Source organism: Leptidea sinapis, chromosome 2 (genome assembly GCF_905404315.1).
Source record: "Leptidea sinapis chromosome 2, ilLepSina1.1, whole genome shotgun sequence".
NCBI classification, from domain to species: Eukaryota; Metazoa; Arthropoda; class Insecta; order Lepidoptera; family Pieridae; genus Leptidea; species Leptidea sinapis.
In genome coordinates, this window is record NC_066266.1 from 4,889,031 (window position 1) to 4,901,588 (window position 12,558).

General features: G+C 34.3%; 1 protein-coding gene across 2 annotated transcripts; it reads right to left on the bottom strand.

The window, feature by feature from the left end:
• Positions 1-7,730: 7,730 nt before the first annotated feature.
• LOC126976264 (uncharacterized) lies at positions 7,731-11,074 on the bottom strand. Of its 2 annotated transcripts, none has more exons than XM_050824525.1 (3): positions 10,966-11,074; positions 9,065-9,764; positions 7,731-8,965 (listed from the first exon to the last, which is right to left on the bottom strand). In XM_050824525.1, the coding sequence occupies exons 1-3, from the start codon at positions 11,026-11,028 to the stop codon at positions 8,664-8,666; spliced, it is 1,065 nt and encodes a 354-aa protein (XP_050680482.1). In that variant the 5' UTR covers positions 11,029-11,074; the 3' UTR covers positions 7,731-8,663. The 2 variants fall into 2 exon arrangements, with proteins under 2 accessions (XP_050680482.1, XP_050680491.1); XM_050824534.1 differs by having other exon boundaries at positions 9,065-9,777; positions 10,966-11,069.
• Between the last annotated feature and the right edge of the window lie 1,484 nt (positions 11,075-12,558).

Sequence of the window (12,558 nt, forward strand, 5' to 3'; positions counted from 1 at the left end):
GTATTCCTGGTTTTTGATACACGAATTCCTAAACTTATTTATCCGATTAAAGAAAGGTAACAAATTTCATTTATTCCATTGCACTCAGATGTTAAATTAGATCTATAATCGAGTCGTCCGCACGCCCAGTAAACAGCCTCTCTGCTTTACATCCCGCACCACAAACCCAGTACATCTATTAAAGATTCTAAACTTATAGATTACTGCAAACATTAAAACACCCAATGTTCTAATAATCATTACATCATCCAAACGGATGTACTGAATTTAATAATCAGTCACAACCAATCAAAAACTGTTCTGTTTTTCTTCAATCCCTTCATGTGCAAATAGTTTCAACAGACAGCCAAATTCTTATTGCTTGATGCGTGGTATCTGTATCAATTTAAAAAAAAAAGTACATTTTGTTTATGCGCATACTATTCTACCAGAACGTCGCGCGCCGTTATACAAGTAGGTTATTCGAATACCCCGCCATTTCTCTTCGATATTTTGTATTGTTTTGTTTAAAAAAAGTTTGAAAAATGGTGGGGTTACGAATAATCTACCTTTTTCTTACGGTGCGCCACGTTCTGGTAGTATGGAACGCGCGTAAACGAAAATGTTTATTTTTTTGAAGTTCATATAGATACCACGCATCGAGCAATAAGAATGTGGCTGTATGTTGATACTCTTTGCGGATGAAGGGATCGAAAAAAAAAGCAAGGTTGTTGTTATGAAATTCAGTACAACATTACAACACTCGTCTGGATGATGTAATGGTTATGACGACATTGGGTGTTTTAATGTTGGTAATAAGCTAACTGTTTCAGAATCTTTAATAGAGGATTTAGAGCATGGGTGTAGATAAATAACTATTACAACATTGACATTGCTTTATTTGCTGGTAAAAAAAAATCTCCAACTAGAAATCGAATAATATATTTTTTTAGAAAATTATTGTCATATATATTGCCTATAATTGGCTTTTCATCTTTGATGGATCTTTTCGCGATAAACTTGTGAAGAAGAGTGTGAACAGTCAGTGATCAACTATAATTAATACATGGGTCTCTTCTTTTCACACGGGTTCTATAACTAGTATACCTTTCCAAGAGAAAATTGACTATCCGGCTATGGGACAAGTCCCCTAAGTGGCTTTACCTGGTAAATAACTATTCACTAATATTGATTTTAGTTGGACAAACATGAAAACATGTTTAACGTTATTTGATATTACACATATTAGCAACACACAATGTTTCTGTTAAGTAAGTACGTAAAGTGATAAGAGCCTCGCCACTCTATCCATTTATATAAACCTGAAAGTCCACCTTAAGATATGCGGTGCGTAGGCTATGAATTGGAAGTAATATTTTATTTATACATTCATACGTAATTTTCGGGCATTTTAGATAAAAATACTTGGATCTATTCGTTGTACTCCTCACTTATATTTATGCTTTTGATTCACATAAATTACGTTGTTGTTTGCCTGCCCTCATCCGACGTATATTTCGGAAATCTTGACCAAATTGCCGGTCCATGGACCGACAATTTGGACAATTTGTGGGAGGCCTACCGTGTTGGTAGGCCTCCCACAAATGCGTCTTCAGATACGTGGTCGCCATTCGAGTACTTTACTGCCCCGATGGCCAACAATCCGTCAAACTATTATTTATTATTATTTGTTTGGAGAGAGTGGCTATTTATCTAGTCCTAATTACACCACTTCCAGTATTAATTTACTGTCTTCACCCTGTCGCATTTACGAACCGTAATATTTTGTTTAAGGAAGTATTACAAACAACACCTGTGTGCAGGGTGTAGGCGCCAAGGATGGTATTACGCTTATGGATTAGTGGGTCTTAATCGCAGAAGGGGTGAAGAGGCAGTGCATTGGCCTCAAGGCAAAATCTGCAAGATTTTCGTTAATGGTTCTGTCCACGCTGAAGTGCCTATTTAGGTGACATTGCTCAGTTAGCATCCTGGTGAGCATGCATAGGTTTGCCTGCTCAGTGATAGAGCTTTATTCCCTTCTGAAAGATATACTACACAACACAAAATTTACGCGCCGCCAATCAGAACAATAATATATCACTACTTACTCGCTGATGGTCTATAATACCTGTGAGGCAACATATTTAAACGGCTATGTGACTTCTTGTACTATCTTGGTTTCTATGTCATGGTCATAACGCATATTATATTTACAATAAGAACATAGACCCTTAACAATAATTCACACCAACAGATGTCACATTCTTTGCATCATACATTCAACAATACTTTAAAATACATTTTCATAGTATCGCTTTTAGTGGACATCGAACACAATACTCGCGTGCACAGAGAATATTTTTCTTCATCACAGCGAATCTTGCTGCAGTATTAGTAATTTTATTTTTGCCGCAATGGGTCACAATTAGGGTGGCGTTCGGAAAGGGGAGTTCCTATATGTACATGAAATAGCTTCATTTACGTAAGACTTTGTAAAGAGACACAAAGAGTTTTTCTATATTTGAAATGCTTTAATTCCTGTAACGAACTACCATTCTTATGGAGTTCATGGAAGTCAATACGTGACAGATATTGTGTTCAATATTAAAAGTGGTATTGGATGAAACATTACATTGTGAAACTTAAAATAATACAACGTGATGCAGTCGTAATTTTATTACTTATTAGCTGACCCGGCAAACGCTGATTTGCCATATAAATTGTATTGATCTTTTGCTTGCTAGTTGATAAGAGATGGCGCTAGTTGTATTCATTGGTAACAATCACACTTCTTTTATATTTTGTATAATTCACACGATAGTTTTATAAATTATAGCCTATTTGTTATTCTGGTGTGTAAGCTATATTATTGTAAAGTTTCATCAAAATCTATTCAGTAGATTTTGCGTTAATGTAGTTAAAACATACATCCAGACATACAAACTTTCACATTTATAATATTAGTAGGATTACAATTCAAATGAAAAAACCTATTGTGTCATTTACTAAGCAATATAAAATTCATTTGGAAGATATAATGCTCTATTTGCAGTCGAATGTTGGAAAAATCTTTGTAATCTCTGGCTGACAATCTTGGCCTTTGTAATAATTATTATTTTAATTTAAAAACAAAATTTAAGAACGATGCGGAGCTCAAACCTAATAAATTAATTTGTGTAATTAGTAGAAGTGAGAGATCACCTAAAGTAACAAACTGATCTTCTTCACTTAAAATAAAATGAAACATTAAAAGAAACATAATATCTTGCTTGCATTATTGAGATTCAATATTTAATGTAAAATGACAATTTTCAATCAAATTTGATACGCCCTGTCTATTACATATATCAGGATTTTTGAAAAATGAATATCGAAGTCAGTATTTCAGCATTAGTTGCGTTCAAAGAGACTAGGAGCTTTTTGTTTTGTTTTATTATTTAGAAATAGGCGCCGTTTTGGTACCCATAATCTAGCCGGCATCCTGTGCAAAAGATGGCCACACCCAGTGGTAAATTTTAAATTTCGATCACCATCATTCTATGCATGTAGACTAAAATGAAATAACTGTCAGAAGCTAGTCATAATTTTTCAATATGTATATTATATAAAATATAAAAAGTGTGTGTATACTTATGTATGCACGCAAGAAGCTATAGTTCTTTGGCCTAACAAAGCAAAGATCCTTAAAATTATTTATTCCTCGTGCTATTCTACGTTTTTAGAAAGAACAATATTGTAAAAATCTTGCAACGATGGCTTTGACAATTAATTATTAAATAACGAATACGGCTGTACGGGCTTGAACCCTTTGCCTGTCCTTATAATGGACGATGAAACCGAAAAAAAAATAACGAATGTCGCAAACGTCAGAAAATTTTAAGAACCAAATTCACCCTGTTACTTTTGTGTTACGGTGATGCGTGTGGTAGATTATTAAGCTTATTAATCTTTTACGTAATTATTTAATAATAATAAAAAGGTAAATAACTCTGAATAAATATATATAAAATATGTTTAGACATCTTAAAACTAAAAAGTAGCGCAATTGTATTTAAAAGTCAATACAGCCAATAAGAGCTTGTTCCTGATCGCTGATTCGAGTCGAGCAGCCAATCAGCGACCATGCAGCTAGAATTGTCAAACTAAGTCTACTAAGGTTTCATTGGTTCGGCGCAGTGGTGCTTAGATACAGTTGGCTCGTAGCTGCCGCATCGAACGGACACTTCAGAGTTATTTACCTCTTTATTATTATTAAATTATTACGTAAAAGCTTAATAATCTATCACGCGCGCATCTTAAGATTTCACTCTCATCCTATTTTCATAACGTACCTAAAGAAGTATAACATCAATAACGAATGTCGCAAACGTTAGAAAATTTTAGGAACCAACTTCAAACTGTTACATTTGTGTTACAGTGATGCGCGCGCATCTTAAAAATTCACTCTCATATTTTTTTCATAACGCGCCCAAAGAAGTAAAACTTAAAAAAACATAGATATTAACCATATTACAAATCTAAACAAGAACTTTGGTTTAACGTTAGTCCTTTGTTAGAGTGATTACGAAGACCCGCTCTACATAATATTCGGGTTTAGTTAAATAAGCCCAAGGATTTCTGACGCGGAGCTTTAGTAAATGGGAAGTGGATTATCATTAAGAACGGTGTATCCGAAGGGTAACGGGAATCTTATTACTACGGCCCGATTTCACCAATGTTATTTCAAACTGAGTTTAATAAAACTCAGATTTACTTAAACTAGTTCAATTGCTAGTCTCGATTTAAATTCATGACAAAGCGATTTCAGCGGTATACAAAGCGCAGGTCCGGCCACACTTGGAGTATTGCTGTCATCTCTAGTGTGGCGCACACCAGTATCAGCTCGATCCATCTGACCCCGTGCAATGCAGAGCTACTTGAATTGTTGAGGACCCAGTGCTCTGTGAATGGCTGGATCACTTGGCGTTGCGTAGAAACGTCGCTTCATTGTGTGTCTTCTACCGCTTTTATCACGGGGAGTGTTCCAAAGAGCTGTTTCACCTGATTCCTGCCGCCGAAATTCACCTTCGCTCGACATGCCACAAGTTAGGATATTATCCCCACCATCTGGATGCGTGGCGGTCTATAGTGGCGGTATTATTTTGAGGAAGATTGCTATGGCAAACTAAACCTAGTATTGGTATAGTTATAGCTCATCAACGTGAATTTCAATTTTCAAAATGTAGCCTATATCCTTTTCCAAGCTCTAGTCTATCGCTGCACCAAATTTCATCAAAATCGGTTCAGTAGCTCCGGCGTAAAAGCGTAACAAACAAACTTACATTCACATTTATAATATTACTAGCTTTTACTCGTGACTTTGTCCGCGTGGAATAGTTACTTTGGGCAGAATATTTATTTTTGGGATACTTTGCCAATAATACACAAACAATCTGGTCTTTTCGCTAGCAGCGCTCTTCTACTATACATTGACAACCTGTATAGCCGAGTAGCTAGCGATCTTAACTACTAAGCTAGAGGTTCCGGGTTCGAATCCCGGTAGGTGCAAGCATTTATATGATGAATATAGATGTTTGTTTCCGAGTCATGGATGTTTAAATGTATTTATGTATGTTTATATGAATATATTTATGTTTAAGTAAGTATATTGTATCAAATAGTCTTGTAACCTATAACACAGGGTATATATGTTTAACTTGGGGCAAGATAATTCGTGTAAAAAGTGTGTCAATATTATATTATTATTATTACTATACAGCGAATATCCCTTGTCATTCTGGACAGTCTCTTCGTATCTCCCTGCGAACTTTTATCTCCTGTTTCATCCCCATGTAGGTCAAAGTTTCAAAAACGCTCGAACAAATACTTATAAATATTTTTTTATATATATGTTATTTATTTTATTTTATGGGCCATGTAGCCTCAAATAAAGAATTATTATTATTTCTTAACAAGTGCCTAAATACAAAGTTTTATGGTGTCATCTTCGATAATGACGAACTACCATACATACTTCCATGATCCATCCCTTTCTCAACCCCTCCTTTTATTTAGTAGCCTATTTTTTTTTCCAAGCTCTAGTCTATCTCTGTACTAAATTTCATCAAAATCGGTTCAGTGGTTTAGGCATGAAAGCGTAACAAACAAACTTACATTCACATTTATAATATAGGGATAATAGGGATTAGTGTGTAAGTTATTATTTATTTATATAGTATATATTTACTAAGTTATAAAACTAGTGACGACCTCCGATCCTCGCGTGTCTCCTGCCCGTGTTTGTACGAGTATATCTGGTTATGTAACGTAAACCAACCAATTTCTTCAAAATGACCATTGTTGGCACGTTCAAGTGGAAAAAATTCATTTTCAATGTAACTCTATGGGAAATGTACTTTGAACCTTAAAAGTTGTAATGATAACAATAATTTGGTAGTTTTACCAGTGGGAGGCTCCTTTGCACCGGATGCCAGCTAGATTATGGGTACCACAACGGCGCTTATTTCTGCCGTGAAGCAGTTATGTGTAAGCATAACTGTGTTTCGGTCTGAAGAGCGCCGTAGCTAGTGAAATTACTGGGCAAATGAGACTTGACAACTTATGTCTCAAGCGCAGTTGTAGTGCCGCTCAGAATTTTTGGGTTTTTCAATAATACTGAGCGGCACTGCATTGTAATGGGCAAGGCGTATTAATTACCAACAGCTGAACGTCCTTCTCGTCTCGTACCTTATTTTCATAAAAAAAAAATGTCGGATTGCCAACAGGCCCTCAAGCCATGAATATCCTACACAATATCTTCATGATTTCTTTGAGAGTGCGGTGTAAAACTAGGCTATCTAATAGAATATAATAGGATTAATCTGTTATCGTCCATATTAAAGCATAGAAGAAAACGATATAGCTGACGAACTTTCTCCTCATTCCTCAGACCTGAACCTTTCGTGGTACTGGGGAATACCCATTTCGCAAACGCTTAAGGGATCAGGAAAACTGAGAAGCAGCTAGTCATTGGATTTACTTCTATAGGATCGAAATCATGCTGCTCCTAGATGGGGACCATTGGAGCCGGGCCAAGCTTTGCTTAAATTGTATTAGCTGTTAATTATAAACCCGTACATGTATCTTCGAGTTCTAAAAATTTGAAAAAAAAAACACTTAGTCAAAATTAGCCTCAACAAATAAAGATTCTGCCAGATGGCTAACGAAGACCCTCGACACATCCTACTGGGTTTGAGGCCAATGCTACCAAACGGGGTGAGATAAGTCTCTCAACTACGCCCCTTGAATCCCCCTGAGGACTTCATAAAGGAAGATTCATACGCTTCCTGTTATTTTACATTGAAATTAATCCCAGTGTCTTCCTTATTTCTTATAGTATTATTTTTACATAGTTGTACGTGACACATTGTACGAGACAGGCTCCACTTGGGCGTAGTATTAATTGAGAGTATCTAGATGGAGACCAGATACATCGGAACCCAATCCGTAACCTAATCTGAATGAGAAAATATTTTTTTTGCCTCTAAAAACGAAGGTGCTGAAAAACGTAAAATACTTACGTGGGTATCATTTAGCGTTGTACAGGACATTCCTAAGATCCCTACAGCTAAAATAAGGACGTTGGAGGACGGCAGCGCAGAACCTTTGGGGGAGGCCTTTGTCCAGCAGTGGACGTCTTCCGTCTGATGATGATGACGAAAATAAGGAAACAAACGAAATGCTTTCTGTTATATATTATATTATACGCATGTGAAAGCCATTGGCCAGATCGAAATTCCTTTCAACTACAAATTATTGTTATTTTCAAAAGACGTGGCTCTTCTTAATGACAAGCACATATTGATTGTTTTAAGATCTCTCTTGTTAAAGCAGTGGCTAATTTTCACATGGAAACAATGCTGAATTTCAAATTTCCCGGCTTTTCATTTTATTTTTTTGTTATTTATGTGTTATGTTGCGATTATTAAAACTACATTTAACCATAAAAAAATGCATTTTTTAACAGACCTCTTGGGTTGATTAGGCATTATTGAAATGTTAGCCTTAAAATATTTACCCTGATTCTCAATGTCAAACCCGTCAAATTTCTCATTTAGAGTTAACAACATAGTTTATGTACATTTGTCATAAGCCATAATTTGTCATCAATAGATATCATCTAAACTTTTACAAGTGCTTCATTTTAATTAAGTCTGAAAGGCTAATTTGTTAAAATACGATATATTTATAAAGTTAGTTATGTTATTTTTTATTGCTATTTATTACATAAAAACGAAATTGTATACAACCAAAATTAAATAGGATTAAATAATTACAGAAACAGTTATAACAACAATACTTTAAGATTTTCTATATATATCTAGACATTTATCAGTGTAGTATACAATAGTTATCTACCATATTATACTAAATAAGTGTAGGTAAATTGCGCTTATGTTAAATATTTACAAAAATTCTAAAATTGTGTATTTTATTTGAGATTTAACTAAAAAGTTAACTCTATAAGCAACATGAAGTTATTTTGTGGGTTATATAAGATTACATAACATTTTAAAAGTTTGAAATATATACAGATATAATTCTCATATAATATTCAAATACAAAGTCAAGAAAGCGTGTGAATAAATGGCCACAGAATAATATAAAAATGACGGAGTTAATTTAATATTTTCTTGTCGTTGTGTTTAAGCATTCGGGTAATAATGAACCATCATATTGTTCCACGACCTCCAAACTCTAAAATTATTCATATTTTGTTTACATTTATTCGAATAATCTATCTGGCCATTATGCTGATTATAATCACCATAATAACTTGGTGTTTGATAATAACCATTAGAGCTGTAAGGGACACAAACATTGCCACAATATTCTATTGTATAAGGGCTGCGACTCAGTGGATATTTTGCAACTGTTTTCTGTTGAGGAAATGCATCGATAACATCTTTGTAATCTCTGCTGTATACAATTACGCTTGGCTTGGCATCTAAAATTGATAAAATTATTGCAACAAATAAATAAAATTCAAGATCTATTCTGTAACAAAATGATAATGAATTGATAAATTGTATCAAATTATACTAACCAATGGGAATTTTATGGGTAGCGATGTTTTGTTCTTTGCTCTGAGTAGTGATTTCTTCATTAATTGTTTCTTTATTAACATATTGCTCACAACCTTCTGCTTCTTCAATGTATTTTTTTTTATTTTCTTCGCATTTATATAATGGAATCACATTGGTACATACATTATCTTGAGTATTTTTATTTTTCATTTCCAGATTGTCATGGTAATCGAAGTTATCATCCTTAAAACGGCTAATTATACTGTTTTCGTCTTTATCAACATTTGGAATTGCACTTTTAATCGCACTTGGACGAGGTTCACTTTTTAGTGGCAGTACAATATCATCAACGAATTCCATGGCTCTTCGTGTTGATGGGACACTACTTTTATTATTTCTATTAATTTCATTATTATTTTTTTGAAGCACTTTCTTTTCTGGCACAACATTGATTTTTTTAACTGGAAGTCTAACAATTTGAGGTTCAACGTTAATTATTGAGGTGCTTTTTGCTGGCTGAACAGTTGAAGACTTCAAACTAAGATTTAGTTGGTTAGGTTTATTGCTTGTAATACTTTTGGGTATTTTGGAATTCTCTGATACATGTTCAGTTTCATTGTTAGTTTTTAACTTAACATCATCGTCAGATGAATCTTCACAAAATTTTGTTTTTAATTCAACTTTATCCAATTTTTCCGTAGGAGCTTGCTGGCTTGATATCTGAAATACACATCTAAGCCCTATACATAGTAGATATATCATGTACTAATATACTAGGGGTATAATATCTAGTCAGGAGTTACTCGTGGCCACAGCACCACCAAAATTTCTTTAGTATCTAGGTACTAAAGGCTTAACCTGTCAAAATATACAGTAAATACTTTATTAGAACTAGCATCTGAAGCGAATTCTTCTTTAACTAACATATTAATCTCTTGATGACCGCACTGACGATGAACGCTACACAACCAGTTGATGGGGATGGATATTTAACTTTGTAACGTGTGGAATTTGGGAGCAGTATTAATATCACTTAGGATACTGGAATACTACCTTTGGTAGTTTTATTGGTGTCTTCACAACACCTGCGATCGAGGCATTCACAGATATCTGAACCCTCGATAGTCCTAGCAGCTATACGTTATGATATTATGGTTCAAGCTGGGTACTATTTACCGGGATACTTAATACCTTAGGTAAAAATCGTCTCAAGTGTTACCTTTTGACGTAAATGGGATGCGGGCATCCCCTGATTATTTTTTATAGTTTTGTGAAATTGAATCTGTATTGACATTTTCAATTCATTTGCATTGTTTATTCTTGAACGCATTTTTTCACCGTCAAAATGTGAATATAGATATATAATATAATTGGAACATTTTACTGTCATTTTTTAAAATTGTATTTCATTCTTTTTTCTCAGTTTTAGAACATATTTTGTGAAGTAATCAGTTGAAATGGTGAGTAAACTTATACAATTTATATATTTTCGTAAGAGATTGCCAGAATAAAGGTGTAAAAACATTTAATAACTTCAAGGGACGCAGGCGTCCCAATTTGCAGTAACGGTCGTCTTTTAAATAATTTCATATTTCTATTTCTACGACTTTTCAACGTTTTTAAACTAACTCGCACTAATTTATATTTACGATTTTAGGCAAACAAAGGAGCGAGAATGTTTTGTTTGAAGTCTTCTTTCCTACTTTCTTCTGAAGGCTTAGCTATTAAACCGTCTTGTTTATTTTTGGACTTTACTTTAAGGCTATCTATGCTTTGCTGTTTAAAATTCTGGGAGATTGTTGGACTGCAGTAACCATTTTGAAAGTAGATTTTAGCATATTCTCAATTTCTAAGGAAGCCATTTGATGTTTACGCACTGATTCTATTTTTTTAAACATTAAATAACTATATTAATACTCACTGCATAACTAAAATGAATTGCGTTGGCCAAAAGGATTGCTAGAGTAAATTTTAATAGCGCCATATTACTGTTTTAATTAACACATCGTTTCACTAAAAATACACACTGACGCTAGATGTCACAGAGTTTGTTTTGAAATTTATGCCATAATTGATTATTGATCTTTCACGGAGACTGGTGTTATTGTACGTTAATGTAGAGTTGATTAGTTTCTATTTATAATATAGAGGTGTGTTGAATTTACTATCAGTTTTAAAATATTATTAAAGTACTCCTTCCAAGTACCTTGGAATTGTTTGTCTTTTCTTTGGAGATGTTTATGTTTTATTTTGTTAAAGAACTAGCAATATACAGGAAATAGGACATTAACCTTCATTCTAGGTCTCAATGAATGAAATATTTTATCTGATACAATTTTGTCTTAATAATAAATGACCCCATTCCACCTTCGCACGACACGCCATAAGTTAGGATATCATCCTCACCATCTGGATGTGTGGCGGTCCTCCACAGTGCGGTTTTCAAGGAGCTTTCTTCCACGTACTACAAAGCTGTGGAATGAGCTTCCTTGTGCGGTGTTTCCGGGACGATACGACATGGGTACCTTCAAAAAAAGCGCGTACACCTTCCTTAAAGGCCGGCTACGCTCCTGTGATTCTTCTGGTGTTGCAAGAGATTGTGGGCGGCGGTGATCACTTACAACAGGTGACCCGTACGCTCGTTTGTCCTCCTATTCCATAAAAAAAAAACCCCGATGAGGTTTTTGCTCAAGATCTTCTCAAGACTGAGCACTTTTGAATAGTGTTAGTAGACTCTTTCATTCAATAAATAATACATATATCCAAAATTGATTTGAAAATATTTAATTTAAAACATATTTAAAAATCGATAAATCTAAAGCGGAGGAAGTAATCATTCGGACGAATCGATGGATACATATTGCACTTTGGGGTGGAAACGATCGGTCTTTTGAGTTGTATTGTATGTATTTAAGAGTTGTCCAGGTGCCTCACATATTTGACAAGATACCCAAGGACTGGCACGTACCACTGTCGGAGGGGTTTGGCCAATCGGAAAGCAACTGACCTGCCGACTACGATTTATAATTAGAAATTCTTTAAAACCTTTCTCATTTTTAATTAAGTTTTAGTCAATTATATTAAAATATTCTTTTTAATAAACAGTTTCAATCTTATAATTAAGTGCCTGTAATTCTATAAACAATACTGTTATAAATAGAGTGACTAGGTCTTCTGCAAATGGTTCTATTTCTTCCTTCTACGCAGAGGTATTGGTTGATTGTGCATCTTTAACTCCGAATATGTTCCGGAATTTGTTTCAAATCAAAATCACTTTATTCATTTAGGTCAAGGCAACGACACTTGTATCATACACTTATATCATCGCAAAAGGTTAAGTTTTAATGAGAAGAAGTGGCAAGAAACTCACTTACAGTGTTAAACTGTTAACCACTCTTTTAAATGAAAGTCAACTAATAATTTACAGTGTCATTGTTTTACAAATCATTAAAACTACAATGACGCAAAAGTATGTGACGCAACAAAAATACTCAAACGTCAAATTCTTAAAAGT

Excerpts from the sequence above, each read along its gene's own strand:
- LOC126976264 (XM_050824525.1), bottom strand. The coding sequence starts at position 11,028 with ATGGCGCTATTAAAATTTACTCTAGCAATCCTTTTGGCCAACGCAATT. Across the intron at positions 9,765-10,965 it reads CAATTCATTTTAGTTATGCA|ATATCAAGCCAGCAAGCTCC; the intron begins GTGAGTATTAAT and ends TGTGTATTTCAG. Across the intron at positions 8,966-9,064 it reads TACCCATAAAATTCCCATTG|ATGCCAAGCCAAGCGTAATT; the intron begins GTTAGTATAATT and ends TATCAATTTTAG.